At 40.7% G+C, this 12618-nt stretch overlaps 1 protein-coding gene across 1 annotated transcript in view; it reads right to left on the bottom strand.

Annotated features, from left to right (window-relative positions):
• TGFBR2 (transforming growth factor beta receptor 2) overlaps positions 1-12618 on the bottom strand; it is a 60407-nt gene that overhangs the window by 22862 nt on the left and 24927 nt on the right. The window contains exons 3-4 of the mRNA XM_012571637.5: positions 9945-10116; positions 8092-8282 (exon numbers count right to left, since the gene is read on the bottom strand). Of these exons, the coding sequence (XP_012427091.3) occupies positions 8092-8282; positions 9945-10116 (363 nt within the window). The remainder of the gene's footprint in view (positions 1-8091; positions 8283-9944; positions 10117-12618) is intronic.

The raw sequence follows: 12618 nt of genomic DNA, 5'->3' as shown, positions 1-12618 counted from the left end.
CTGCTCTGCCTTAAGGGAGAGCTTTTTACAAAATGGGAGTTTGAACCTAACATGTGTAGTGATTTCTGAGCAAGGCACTAGGCAACAAAATATAGAAAAGCCTGTCCATCTCTTTAGTACTGTCTGGATGAAAACTAGCTACATAAAATGCTTCACTTTCAATGAAATGAAATTTACTCTGAACAGCTGTTTGGAGTAATTTAGTTTATCTCTACTGAAGAAACCTAAAGTGGAAATGAAATTCTGTAGCTCAGCGTTTCATGTACATTCCTGATTTTGGCCTTTTTAGAATTAAAATGGCTTGGAAATCTTCAGCAAAACAGTTTTAGGTGGGAAATACTGATTTTCAAAACAGAAACTCTGCTTCTGACACTCCTATACTTTTCTCTGAAACCCCTGCCTTGAAGACAAAAGTGGTCTGAAAGTTGATCCAACTTTTAAAAATTTCTGCTAGTTTTACAGGCATTGTTTTGGAGGGTTTGAAGATGGGGTGTGGGAAGTTATTTTTACTCAGGGTGGAGGATGTTTCCTTAGGAAAATGGTTGATCCTGACACAAAATACTTGGTAATAATCAAATTCAAATGCCGCACCTCAAATTAACCTGCATTTTTAAAATCAGGATAGCTTCTTGAAAACATTTTAATTTTTCATACTTGCTGGAAATTAATGTGTTTTTTTCCAATTTAATAGTTTTGTTGTGCAGGAAATCAGTTCCACCTCTCCCTCAGCTCTATGCTGAACCAACTCATGGCAGAAGAGAGAGATTACTAGATTTTAAAACCAGAGTGGGCTCTATTTTACCATCCAGTGGAAAATAAACCCTGGCATTTCTTGCAGACTTTCCTGAAGGTAGAATTCCTTCAACAAATTCCTGTATTTGACAGGATCTTTTTTTTTTGGACTAGGTAAACCAAGTCTGTCAAAGGCCAGTAAGTTGTGCTTGAGCTGTATGTCTTCGTCTTTAGTCTGAAAAGGATATTACCAGGGTATCCAAAAGAGGACCTCTCTCCTGGACAGGCACTACCTCTGGTAGTTGGCAGGTCTGCCTGGCCTGCTATAGAATCATGCAATTGTTTAGGTTGGAAAAGACCTCTAAGATCAAGTCCAACTGTAAATCCAGTACTGCCAAGTCTACCACTAAACCACGTCTCTAAATGCCACAACTACACGTCTTTTAAATACCTCCAGGGATGCTCATTCAACCACTTCCTTGGGGAACCTGCTCCAGTGTTTAATAATGCTTTTGGTGAAGAAATTTCCCCAGCTATCCAATCTAAACATCCTTTGTACAACTTGAGGCCATTTCTTCTTGTTCCATTGCTTCTTACTTGAGGGAAGAGATTGATCCCCACCTTGCTACAACCTCCTTTCAGATAGTAGTAGAAAGCCAAAAAAGGTTCCCCTTTAACCTCCTGTCCTCTTGGCTAGACAACTCTAACTCCCTCAGACACTTTTCACAGGACTTGTGCTCCAGATCCTTCCCCAGCTTTGCTGCCCTTCTCTGGACACACACCAGCACCTCACTGTCCTTAGCAGTGCTGAGTTCAGGGGGATGATCACCACACTGGTTGTGCTGGCTCCACTCTTTCTGAAACAGGCCAGGATGTCATGGGCCCTCTTGGCCACACGCCCTCACTGCTGGCTCCTGTTCAGCCACTCCTCACCAGCACCTCCAGGTCCTTTTCTTCCAGGCAGCTTTCCTGCCGCTCTTCCTTCAGCCTGCAGCATTGCATGGGGCTGCTGTGGTCCAAGTGCAGCTTCCAGCCCTTTGTGCCCTAAGGGTTTACTTAAAGGTATGGGAAGTCATTAATCTGTTCTTTTGGGTATTTCCTTAAATGTTGCTCTTCAGTCAACAAATGGCTGGCAAATCCAGCTCTCCGAGCACTTAATGCACGTCACTGCCCAGTGCCACCACTTAGCTCTTTTCCTGAAAGGTAGTAAGTATGAGCTGTTTTGAAGATCAGTGGCACACCCACTGTTGCACTCCTCTGCAGACCTGCAGCTTTGGCCTTGGCACACGACTACCTTGGGTATCAGGACTCAAGACTTCTCTGTAATGTCCAGGGAAAATCCCCAGTTACATGTGTTACATGTTGGAAGAGTCATGCATACGCATCTGTCACCTGATGGGAATGGCTGCATCTTAGTCACAGGGGTGGGAGGCAGGCAACTTGATTGCCTCTGGGTGGCTTACTTCAGCAAAAAGGCTGGGCAGCAATGACCTAATGGATATTTCATCTATTGTAAGCAGAATTTCATTTTTCAACTGATTGCCAAGTATGCTATTCAGCACCCAGGAGGTCGAAGAAACTCTTAAGCTCTAAAACAGAACAAATAATTTGTTGCTGCTTTTATTCCCTCACTGCTGGCTAGAAAGTGTAATTCCTTGGATTGCTGGCACAGCACCCATTTGCTTAAACTCTTCCACCCCACTAATGCATTCCCTTCTTATCTCTCCCATTCTAATAGGTCCCTTCACTGTGTGTACATGGCATCTCTCTCACACTTTGACTTTTTTAGCTGAGCTTTCCTACTCAGCAATATGAAAGTCAATGCATTTTAACTTTACATGATGTGACTGAGTTTCTGTGATACATGGCTCAGTTACAGAGCTTGGGTGTCTGCTGCTGTTTGCTGGTGGATTTCTGGAACAAATCAATCTTTCCAGTTTCAATATGTTTCAACAGATGCCACACATTAACCACTATTTTTATTCTCAGCCTGAGTTTCACCCCTCCAACCTTTCCCAAAATATTATGTTGCCAGTGTTAGTTACAGTTTGTTTCTGTCTGTAATTATAAAAATCTCTTCCCTGACAACCTGATAAAAGGTTGGCCATATTCCCATACTTATTAAGCTCTCAAGTGATGCAAATTGTAACAAATATGCCAACCAGACTGGAAGAGCACTGCCTAGTTTGTTTTTACACAAATCTGTAACTGAGCATGGTTATTTTCCTAAGAAGCAAACAATACAAATAATACAGAGCAAAACAAAATTTTGGCTCCTTTAACCTCTTTTCATTCTATTTCCTTTCTATCCCATTAAGTGAATCAGATGTTCAGCATTACACAGCCTCTCCTTTGGTTACACACAGCTGCAGGCACTGGGTGGGACTCCAGTGCCTGCAAATACCTAAGAGGAAACATAGAGAACAAAGCCAATATACAAGCAGTGAGAGGCTCTGTGCAATGTTATGTAATGTTACTGACCTCTTTTATGGGGCAGCTGGAAGACAGTTACCTTCTGAACATGTTAGTTGGATAACAGAAAGAGAGATTAATGAAAGCCTTTGTTAAAATTCACTTGGAAGCAGTCCAGCTGTAATCATCTCCCTTCTGATGTTCCTTGAGCACCGGACAACTCATCACATAAGTATTTATGGACTGGTGACTGCACACAGATCTTAAGTCTGAGATCCTCCTATGTAGTCAAGTAAAATCACTAACACTTTGACTCTAGTAAGGAGAGGAAGAGGAGAGAAAGAAAGGAAAAGACAGGATCAACATGTTAGAGACAAATGAGAGGTACGAATTTAAGGACATTTTAAAACATTATCCATATTTCCTGCAGTCTGGGCACAGGTCAAGGCATCACACAGGCATGCTTGTGGTGGTTCAGGCAGCAGAGCAGCACCAGCTCTCCCAGGTAACAACTGTACACAGTGAGCAATCACAACCCTTGAAGCACTGCAAATCCACAGGCTGTAATTCGTTCAGGCAAATGACTCAGCCGCAATTGATTAATCAAATAGGCATGTCTCTAACACTCTCAATTAGACAACTCTGTAAAACCATGATCAATGTGAAGTTAAAAAAACCTGCTAAAAAGCAGCGCAACACCCTCCCTCCCTTGATACACTTCCCCAGGTAGCTTCATTATTCTTATAAACTCTTGTTGACCTGTCAGTCATCTCTATCAGTGAGGCTTTGGTATTTCAAGGCAACAGCCTGGAGGGTTCAGAGTCGCTGCTAAAGGTTTCTCCCATATCTGGGTGTGGTAGGAATACCCAAATAAATGACTTCATCTTGCAGTAGGTGAGCAGTAAATAGTTACCTAAACAATCCCACAGACACCTTGGTTGCAAGCTGCATGGAGATCTGCATAGCACGGCAAGAGACAGGTGAGGATAAAAAATTATCACCATGTAAGTTATTAGAATGAAACAACCATAAACAAAACAGAATTGTGTTGAAATCCTGGTTCCAGCTTTTGAGTTCTCTGCACTGTTGCTTGGATTTGAATTTGATGCCCAGGATAACAATTGCATATATATTGACAACAGTATTCAAAGGACTTGTTTTCTTGCTTTGCAGTCTCCACTGCTGGTTTGCATATTGCTGAATGACTGTACTTAAATGAGCTGTACAAGAGGAAGGAGTTGCATGGCACAACAGGTAGGTAGCTCATGCACTAAGTAACATGCAGGAATCCCATCTTCTCGTCTACAATGAGTACCATGTAATTTCTGTCCACAGAGAATAGGTCAGATGTGGGGCTGGAATGGGAGCAGTACTGCTTGGTCCCTTAGGGTAAACAAGGCTTAACTTCAGTCAAAGAATTTGGGACTGTTAATAAAGCCCAGCTTTGTTAGGCAGCTGTCATGCTCGCACTGGCTAATGGCTGGGAGATGTGGTGAAGGGAAAGCTGAGGAACAAGGCAGCCCAAACATCACAGGAGGACTGGGATTGTGCAAAAAACTACAGACAGACTTGATTCATCCCAGCAGATCAAAGCAAAAGAAGGTAAAGCAAGATGCAGAAGATCTGCCAGACACAACCAGACATCAGGGTGCCCTCATAGTCTAGTCCTGCTCTCATTTTTTCCACGACAGAAGGACCAGGCCTCTGTCTGCCACCTAGTCAACTTCTAGCCACCTAAGACCTTTTATCCCAATTCTGGCTAATCTTTTCCAGTGGTTTTGCTGCCTGGCTTTGCCTTCTGGTAACACTAACATTAGACTTTTGAATAAATAATAATTACCAAACACTGGCATTGAGATTTGCTGTAAGAAGCATTTTTCCACCACAGGGGTGTAAGCTGCTTGCCAGTCACCCACAATTTTGTTTGGCAAAAAAAGAGAGCAATTAACATATAATAACAATGATATTATATTACAATAATAACAATAATAACAAATTAACAAAATAAACACAGAGTAGTCAGATTTACAATGGTTACCTGCCTCCTGCATGTTATTTCTCCAAGAACTACAGAACATTATTTGGAGTGATTTTGTACTCAGTATTTTCCACCAGCTGCCTGTAGCCTGGAATGCCAGGGATCTGAATCAGGGTCAGGCCCCTGACACAGCAGAACTGCAGGCATATTTAGGCACGTGTTTGACTGTGTCTTGCTTATCTTGCAGATTGGCAATTTAAATGAAAATCCATAAAATAAACAGGCATTTTATTTTGATATATCTACTTCAAACATTTCTAAAGTCACTCTTGAATGAGTTACAATGCCTCCAATACCCAAAATCTTTAGATGCTTGTGTCTAAAAATGGAGTCAGGAGGTTTGCCCTTCACAGTCAAGACTCATGCAAGCCAATAGTGTTATAAACCAATTTTTCCATAAGCAATAACAGCTCAGCTGTGAATCACTGGAATTCAGTGACTAACCTTTGGTGGAAACTAGAACTTGTTGCCTTAACCGGGGTTTTATTTTGTACCTCAGAAACACCAGAAACAAACTAAATCTGTTCTGTCTTATGTGTGCATACAGGAAGAAGAGGCAAAACACTAGTCATTTATAGCCATACCTTGAAAGGAAATGCTGTGATTAACAGGTGAAAAATTGCCATTTTTTAAAATCTCAGTTTCTGCTAATAAATTATTAAAATCACTGTTTGATCAGGCTTTTTTAGAGTGGCTCTCATCTTGCTCTCTAAAACTATAGAATGTGCAAAACCACTGCAAAACAATTCTTGTTCTGGTGTGCAAGAAATGTAGAGAAAAGAAAAAAAACCCGCAAGAACAATGTACAGAATAGATCTGCATGACAGTCATTCCAAAGGCAAATTATTACAGGCTATTATCTAGTTGTCTGGAGGAGCCATGGACCAGCTGGCTGTGATGTTCTGCTCAAAGTTAAACACAGACAGGAAACCGCATGTCTGATACTGTAAAAATCGTTTGTCTTCCTGCCATGGCTAACCAGGCAAGCAACCCAAAGGGGCTGTTTTAATTTAAAAGAAACACTAATCCACAACAATAAAAAAGGAATGGCAAAGCCTCAATTCTCCCCCCTCCTGACTGGAGTTAATGCTTGTGTTTGTGAATGAACTGGAAATGTTATGAAGTTTTACATTACTTTAATTTTTATCTGTAGTTATTCACTTAATACATATGAATGCAGCACATGGTTTTCATGAGTCACCTGAAGTGCTCACAGCACGTGACCTAGAAGAAAAGGCTCCACTCAGAAGAGTGAAAGGAATTTGGGTAAAAAGACTGGGTTTAAACTTCTACTACTCCTTTTAGGTTGATCTGGAAGTATGAATAAGCTGCAGAGTTGATGGGAATCAAGGCACTTGGTGCTGAATTTCTAGAATGGTTTTCATAACCATACACACCAAAGACACACATTTATCAGTGATTGCATTCAGCTACATAGCTCCAGGAAAAACAACTATAATGTTATAACTCATAACAATTTAGCCAAAATCCACAAGGGTGTGGTTCATGTTGTACAAAAACACAAGACAGCTGACACAGAGTAAGATCTCTTCCTTGGGGAGAAAAGAAGATTCTGTTCAATAAAACCAAGCAATCTGTTAGAATTAGGTCCTGGGTCTACCACTTGTGCTCATATCAATACCAGTATATACTCCAAATCCTTTAAAGGTCATCCAAGTAAGGGTAGGTCACTCAACCATGGATCAGCAGTCAGGTTGTCTGGTTTCAAATCAAGCTTGATGAGGGGATGAGGAGGATGGGGATGAGGAGTGGCACCAGATATGGACAGCCTGGGACAAGGTAAGCAAAGACATGCTAGCTTGCTTTTGGCTAATGTGGTGTGGTTTTGTGACCTAACTAGTTGGCCTTCTTGGAGCCTAGGAAGTGAGTTACAATCACTCACATAGTCGTTCACCTCAGTGCAGTCACACACCATGTTTCCCAGGAGTGGAAACTGCATCCCAACACTTCATTATCTCGGGTAACAAGGACCTAATTATACCCTTTTCTGAGGAACTTATGGGTGATGAGAATGGGAATGGTGTGCCACACCCCTTTAGGAGTGTGAATACACAAATTTCTCCATAGGAAACCTCACAGGAGACCCTGTGAGAAACCTGACTTTGTTTCAGTAAAAGAACTACAGCAGGTAGGACAAAAAAAAGCTCAGGGGTGTGTGCACCTGTGCACATCTGTGTGTGCAGCATGAGGTCCACCAGCACTGCACACACCTGCACTGCCTTCACTGTGTCCGTAGAGCTCATGAAGTAGAATGGGGATGGGTTATGTACTTGTAGTTTGGTCTGCAGTCACATTTCCCTGGTTTGACTGAACTCACGTACACTTCCTTGTGCCATACAGGTGTGAGGGAACATATTCCCCAGAGAAGGAGCCTAGCTTCTTCACACCCTCCACAGTAGAGATGCAGATGGTCAGTTAGACCAGAGAAGCTGTCTTAAAATTCACACCCATCAGGTTACCAGTAACATCTCTATATGCAGATAACACACTACAGCAATACAGCCTTTTAGAAGAGGTAGGACCTTAAAAATGGCATTTGCCTTTAGTTTAGACTTTATAATGTAATTAGCATGTGTTGCATTTTGGTGTCAACAGAAGAACTGTAAACATCTTGCTTTCATCTTCCATCAGCTTTTAAGTGCACTATCTTGAGCTGAATATCAGACTTACTTCAAAATGAAGACAGCCTGGCAGGAAGAAGTATCCTCAGAACACAAAAAAGGTTGAGATTTTGCAAGATTCAAGAAAGACCAAAATAGCACCTGCCATTAGAAGTTCTTCCCCACAAAATGCAACTCCAAAGGACATCCGTATGACACAGTTAATATTAACACAGTTAATATTACCTGCAAGGAATGTAGAAATGCAAGGTAAATTATTAAACCTACCTGATGTAAAAATGAGCATATCATTGCATTCTTCACCTGTGCAGGAACACATGAACATCAATCCCCCATCATCCTTCTTTTCCCTCATCAAACACTGCTCTGATTTATAGTCATCCAAAAAGTGACCATACAATGTTTCTTGGGGATCGTGGCATATTGTTTCTAATGTCACATTTTCATCATTCTGTCTCCTAGAAATGAAAAGGAGAAAATTGAAATCAAAAAAGGAATATTTTATAAAGGGAGCAGACAGGACTGCATGTGCCCAAAATTTGCCTTTTTTGAGAACATAAATGGCATTTAAAGAACATCGTATGTTTTTCTCTGTCTTTCCTGAATGGGGCAAATTTGGCACCATCTGGCCTCCTCACATTTGTATAATGGCACAGCTATTCCTGCATGATAGTACTCTAAGCTCACAAGAGTACCTCTGAAAATCTCACTTAGAATTATTCAAGCTTATGCTCAATGAACTGCTGTGAACTTCAGAACATACTTTTGGTTTTTGTGGTCACTAAGCAGACAGTAAAAATCTGTGGGAAATTATGATAAAAACTGAATTATTTCCTCAAAATCAGGGAATTTCTAGTGTGTTGGTCTTTTCATTTTGCTTTTGAAGCCTACAATCAGCACAGTTTGTACATTGAAGGAGTTATATACAAAAAAAAACCCTCAACCAACCAAAAATACCAGTCATAAAAACTGATGCAAGTTAGATTTGCCTCACAGTCAGGGAAATATTCACAGCTGATAATCTGAACTATATTCCTGTGTTTTGTCCTGGTCCACAGATTGAATTTCAATGACAAAAGACTTGAAGGCAAAAGCACTTTACAGTTCTCAACTTACTTGCCTTTTGGATAAATGGTCATGAAAAATCCAACACGTACCTTAAATTGTACAACAGCTTCTTTTTATGGCAATAATAGACACTGATGACTTACTAAAGAAGCACAGGAAAAATATGGTAAAGCACACTGGACTGATCCTGAACTGAAATGCCTACTTCCAATTATGCTGAACATTTCAAGTCAATGGACACAACTAATCCCTCAGTACACGAATTAGTTACTTCCCTCTGTAAGTGGTTCTAATTATTTTACTAAATCAGCAGCAATGCTGCAAACACTCAGTTGTGTTCCTTTAGTCCAGTTATTAAGTCTTCAAGAGTGTTTGTGGCTTTCTTTTGTAGGATTGGATTCTCATTTATGAAAGAGCAAGAGAAGCCTCAGTTTTTAAACTGGAAAAATTTATTGGCTTAAAGCCAGTAAATCCTAAAAAAGTATTATAACTCATTTTCATAAACTCTTGATTTCTTTAAACCTAGACAGAGGCTATATAAAAAGCATCATGCCTACATCAAAGTCTCTACCTACAGAGTTTTTTCCCATTAAGAGGAAATATTTCTACCTATACATGGCAATAAGCCTCTTGTACTAAATCTACATAATCTAGTCCCCTTGAAACCTGAGAGAGAATTGTCTTTGTTCAGCAACTGTCACTACAATCCTCTCTTGAGCCTCAAATCTGTTTCTACTCTTGAGTGCTGTGAGTGGATACAGCTTAATGGCTTGCACAAAACCATGCCTCTTTTCCAATAACAGCTTAAGCAGGAACAGAACTGTTTTAGAAAAAAAAAAACAAAAAAAAACAAGTCCCCAGAACATTTCATATCAGAATTGTTAACCTCAACCAACTCTTGGTATGCTGTGCAGAGATATGAGCTGGAAGCAGAAGAGCAAAACCTGGTGAGGTAGCAGGGACATTCTGAATATCAGAGCAATCAAGGAAAGTACTAAGCAGTGATGAATGAGGGTGTGCTCCTGTCCCACCTGTACGAAGAAATAACTTACCATATAGCAACACAGACTTCACTACTCTTCTCACAGATAGAAGTGATGTTACAGTTGCTCTTGCACTGATGTTGGTTTGAGCAGGTTGTTACTTTAATATCACAAAATTTGCATAGGTTTGGCATTTTCAGTCCACCTTCCTTATTTCTTTCCACAGGTGATGTAAATTCAGCTTAAGAGAAAAAAAAAAGGAAACTCAATAATGGTAGATGATCAGATTGCATTATTGCTTTTTATGAAGATAAGGTTTTCATCAGCAGCAAACATTTCCTCTTACCTTAAATTAGAAAATCTCTGATCTTTCACAGCTACCATTTTTCTTTACAACAAGGTAAGTGCCACGATGTCAAGACCAGGTTAATCAAAGTGAATTTGAAAAGCAAAATTAATTTCTATTGACTTCAGAATGAGCAAAAGTTGCTTCATAATTTGCAGAATCAGGCATTTTCCAAAACCAGTTTACACCAAAATAGCTCCTCTGCACTCACCGATTTGCATAGCTCACAGGCAGTGTATCTGTCCCCCATGTATAACACTGTGTCATGGTCTGTGTGCCACAGTAACTGCAGGTTCCACACTGAGAATGCACATTAGCTGTCTGACATCATTGTAACATGGATCAGCATGAATTTTGCAATTTTGTCTTTACTAACCTGAGGCATAACCTAGGTGTCATCCCTAATCTGATTACTGTTTACACATAAAAACTACAGAGCAGGAACAGACTTTGAGCTTAAGGTAGATGGTCTGCCAGAGGATGTGGGTGAAATTCGAGCTAGAAATGCAATAGGGCATCTGTGCAGCTCATGTGATCTACTGCAGGAATCTAACTGGGAACTGCAGGGGACCTGAACTCAAACTAACTTGCAATGACAGCCTGTCTTGTAGATGCCTACCTTGACCCAACAGCTACTTTTCTGCACCCAGAAATTGAATAATTACATGCTTACTGGTTCTGAGTCTCAGTACTTACCATCTGCTTCAGTGTGGCAGCAGTAAGGAAAGACATACTTTTTGTGCCAGTGTTTGAACTTCAGGAAACATAGGTTATAGTTTTTGGGTTTTTTTTTAACTTAAAAACTATTTTGAAAAGACAGTGCAACCACAAGGAACAGAAAATGCTGACACAAAATTCTGTATAAAGCTAAAACGAACATGCAACTATCTGAAGTGGAGCAGACAATCAACAACAGTTTCATTCTGAATCACTTTGCAATGTAATTGGAAAAGTAGGGTGAACCACTTTGAGGAGATATTTGGCTTACATGCAGCACAGCCCTTCTCTTGTAGCCACCTGTGTGTTAAAATTGTGCTCATGTTGCTTTCCGTAGCCAAATGTTGCTAGTCAACCCATAACAGTCAACCAGGGATTTATAACTTCCCCCTCTCTACTCAATTTGCTGAGAAATCAATTTTTTCCTTCTAGAACTTCACTTTTTACTACCATTAGACTATTTTACTACAGGAAATAAATATACATGATTTTTTCCAGGAGGAAATAAAAGGGCCTCTTGCTAACATTTTCAATTGAGTTCTGAACCATTGTGAGAGACTGAGAGAAAGGTCTTCTCTCTTCATCCAAACCACACATCTTTCTCATCACTAGCATGCTCTGGTACTGACCTAAGGTTTCCGATCTAACATCCACCATAATCAGTGGCAAAACTTCCAATGGTTTTATGGTATAGAAGAAGATGCTACAGAGAGGGGTGGTTAGGAAGAGCTCACTGGGTGTGGCAGTGTGTTCCTCCATGCTTTTTGCTTAAGCAAGAGCTAACAGTGAGGGCTGCACCTGGCTTAAAACTGGACTCTGGGAAGACAGATAACAACACAATAGCTGAGGGCCATAAAACTTACTCAGCAGCTGAGGTCTAGTTGAGCATGCGCCAACCAAAATACAGCTGGCAAGCAAATACAAGTAAATCACCCTACTCCATAAATAGGGAACAGCCCAGGGTCTGCTGAGCTCTCCTGCACAGCTGTGGGCTGCATGCCAAGATCTCCCCTTAAACAGGGATGCCTCTTGAGGTTGTGAGAATCCTTATTGCATTAAATACTCAGTAAGTGAAAGGGGAATAAGCATGCTAAAACTTTGAGATAAAGGATTGCTTGTGCACATATAATCCTCTAGACCTAAGTTCCTAGCCTGGAACTAGGTCTGGATCCAGCCACACCTGGAAACCACCTGAGAAAGGGGTTTAGAATGCAAGGGGGTTGTTTCTGAACCTTGTGACTCAACATGAGGGTGTTTCTGACAGTTTTGTCCCACCTTGTCCTCTATGCAGTAAATAACCAAGTGTATGTTACCATCAAAGCTTGTTACAGCACTGTCACGTTTACTATCAAACTTTGTCAAAAGAAACATTGCTACATTTCCAGGGGAAGTGTGTCACCCCATCTGCAACACTGGGAGCTTACATTGTTGGAGAATGCTGGCAGTATATTATGGGCTGGCAGAATTTTAAGCCCCAGGTAAACATTTCTTGTTCCTAATTATATGTGTTGCAATAGCTCCCAGTAGCCATGTAGAGGAACAAAACCTCATTGAAGTAGGTGTGGTAGGAACTCAGAAGGTCCTGAATGGTATTCTATGAAATACATGTCAACGTAATCCTCACTATAGCAAATGGTACATCTCTTCTGGATGGTGTTCATCTCTTCTTATCACAGGCTG

This window comes from Taeniopygia guttata, chromosome 2 (genome assembly GCF_048771995.1).
Source record: "Taeniopygia guttata chromosome 2, bTaeGut7.mat, whole genome shotgun sequence".
In the NCBI taxonomy this organism is placed as follows: Eukaryota; Metazoa; Chordata; class Aves; order Passeriformes; family Estrildidae; genus Taeniopygia; species Taeniopygia guttata.
Note: the sequence above shows the minus strand (reverse complement) of the source record. Positions and strands in the feature narration are given on the sequence as shown.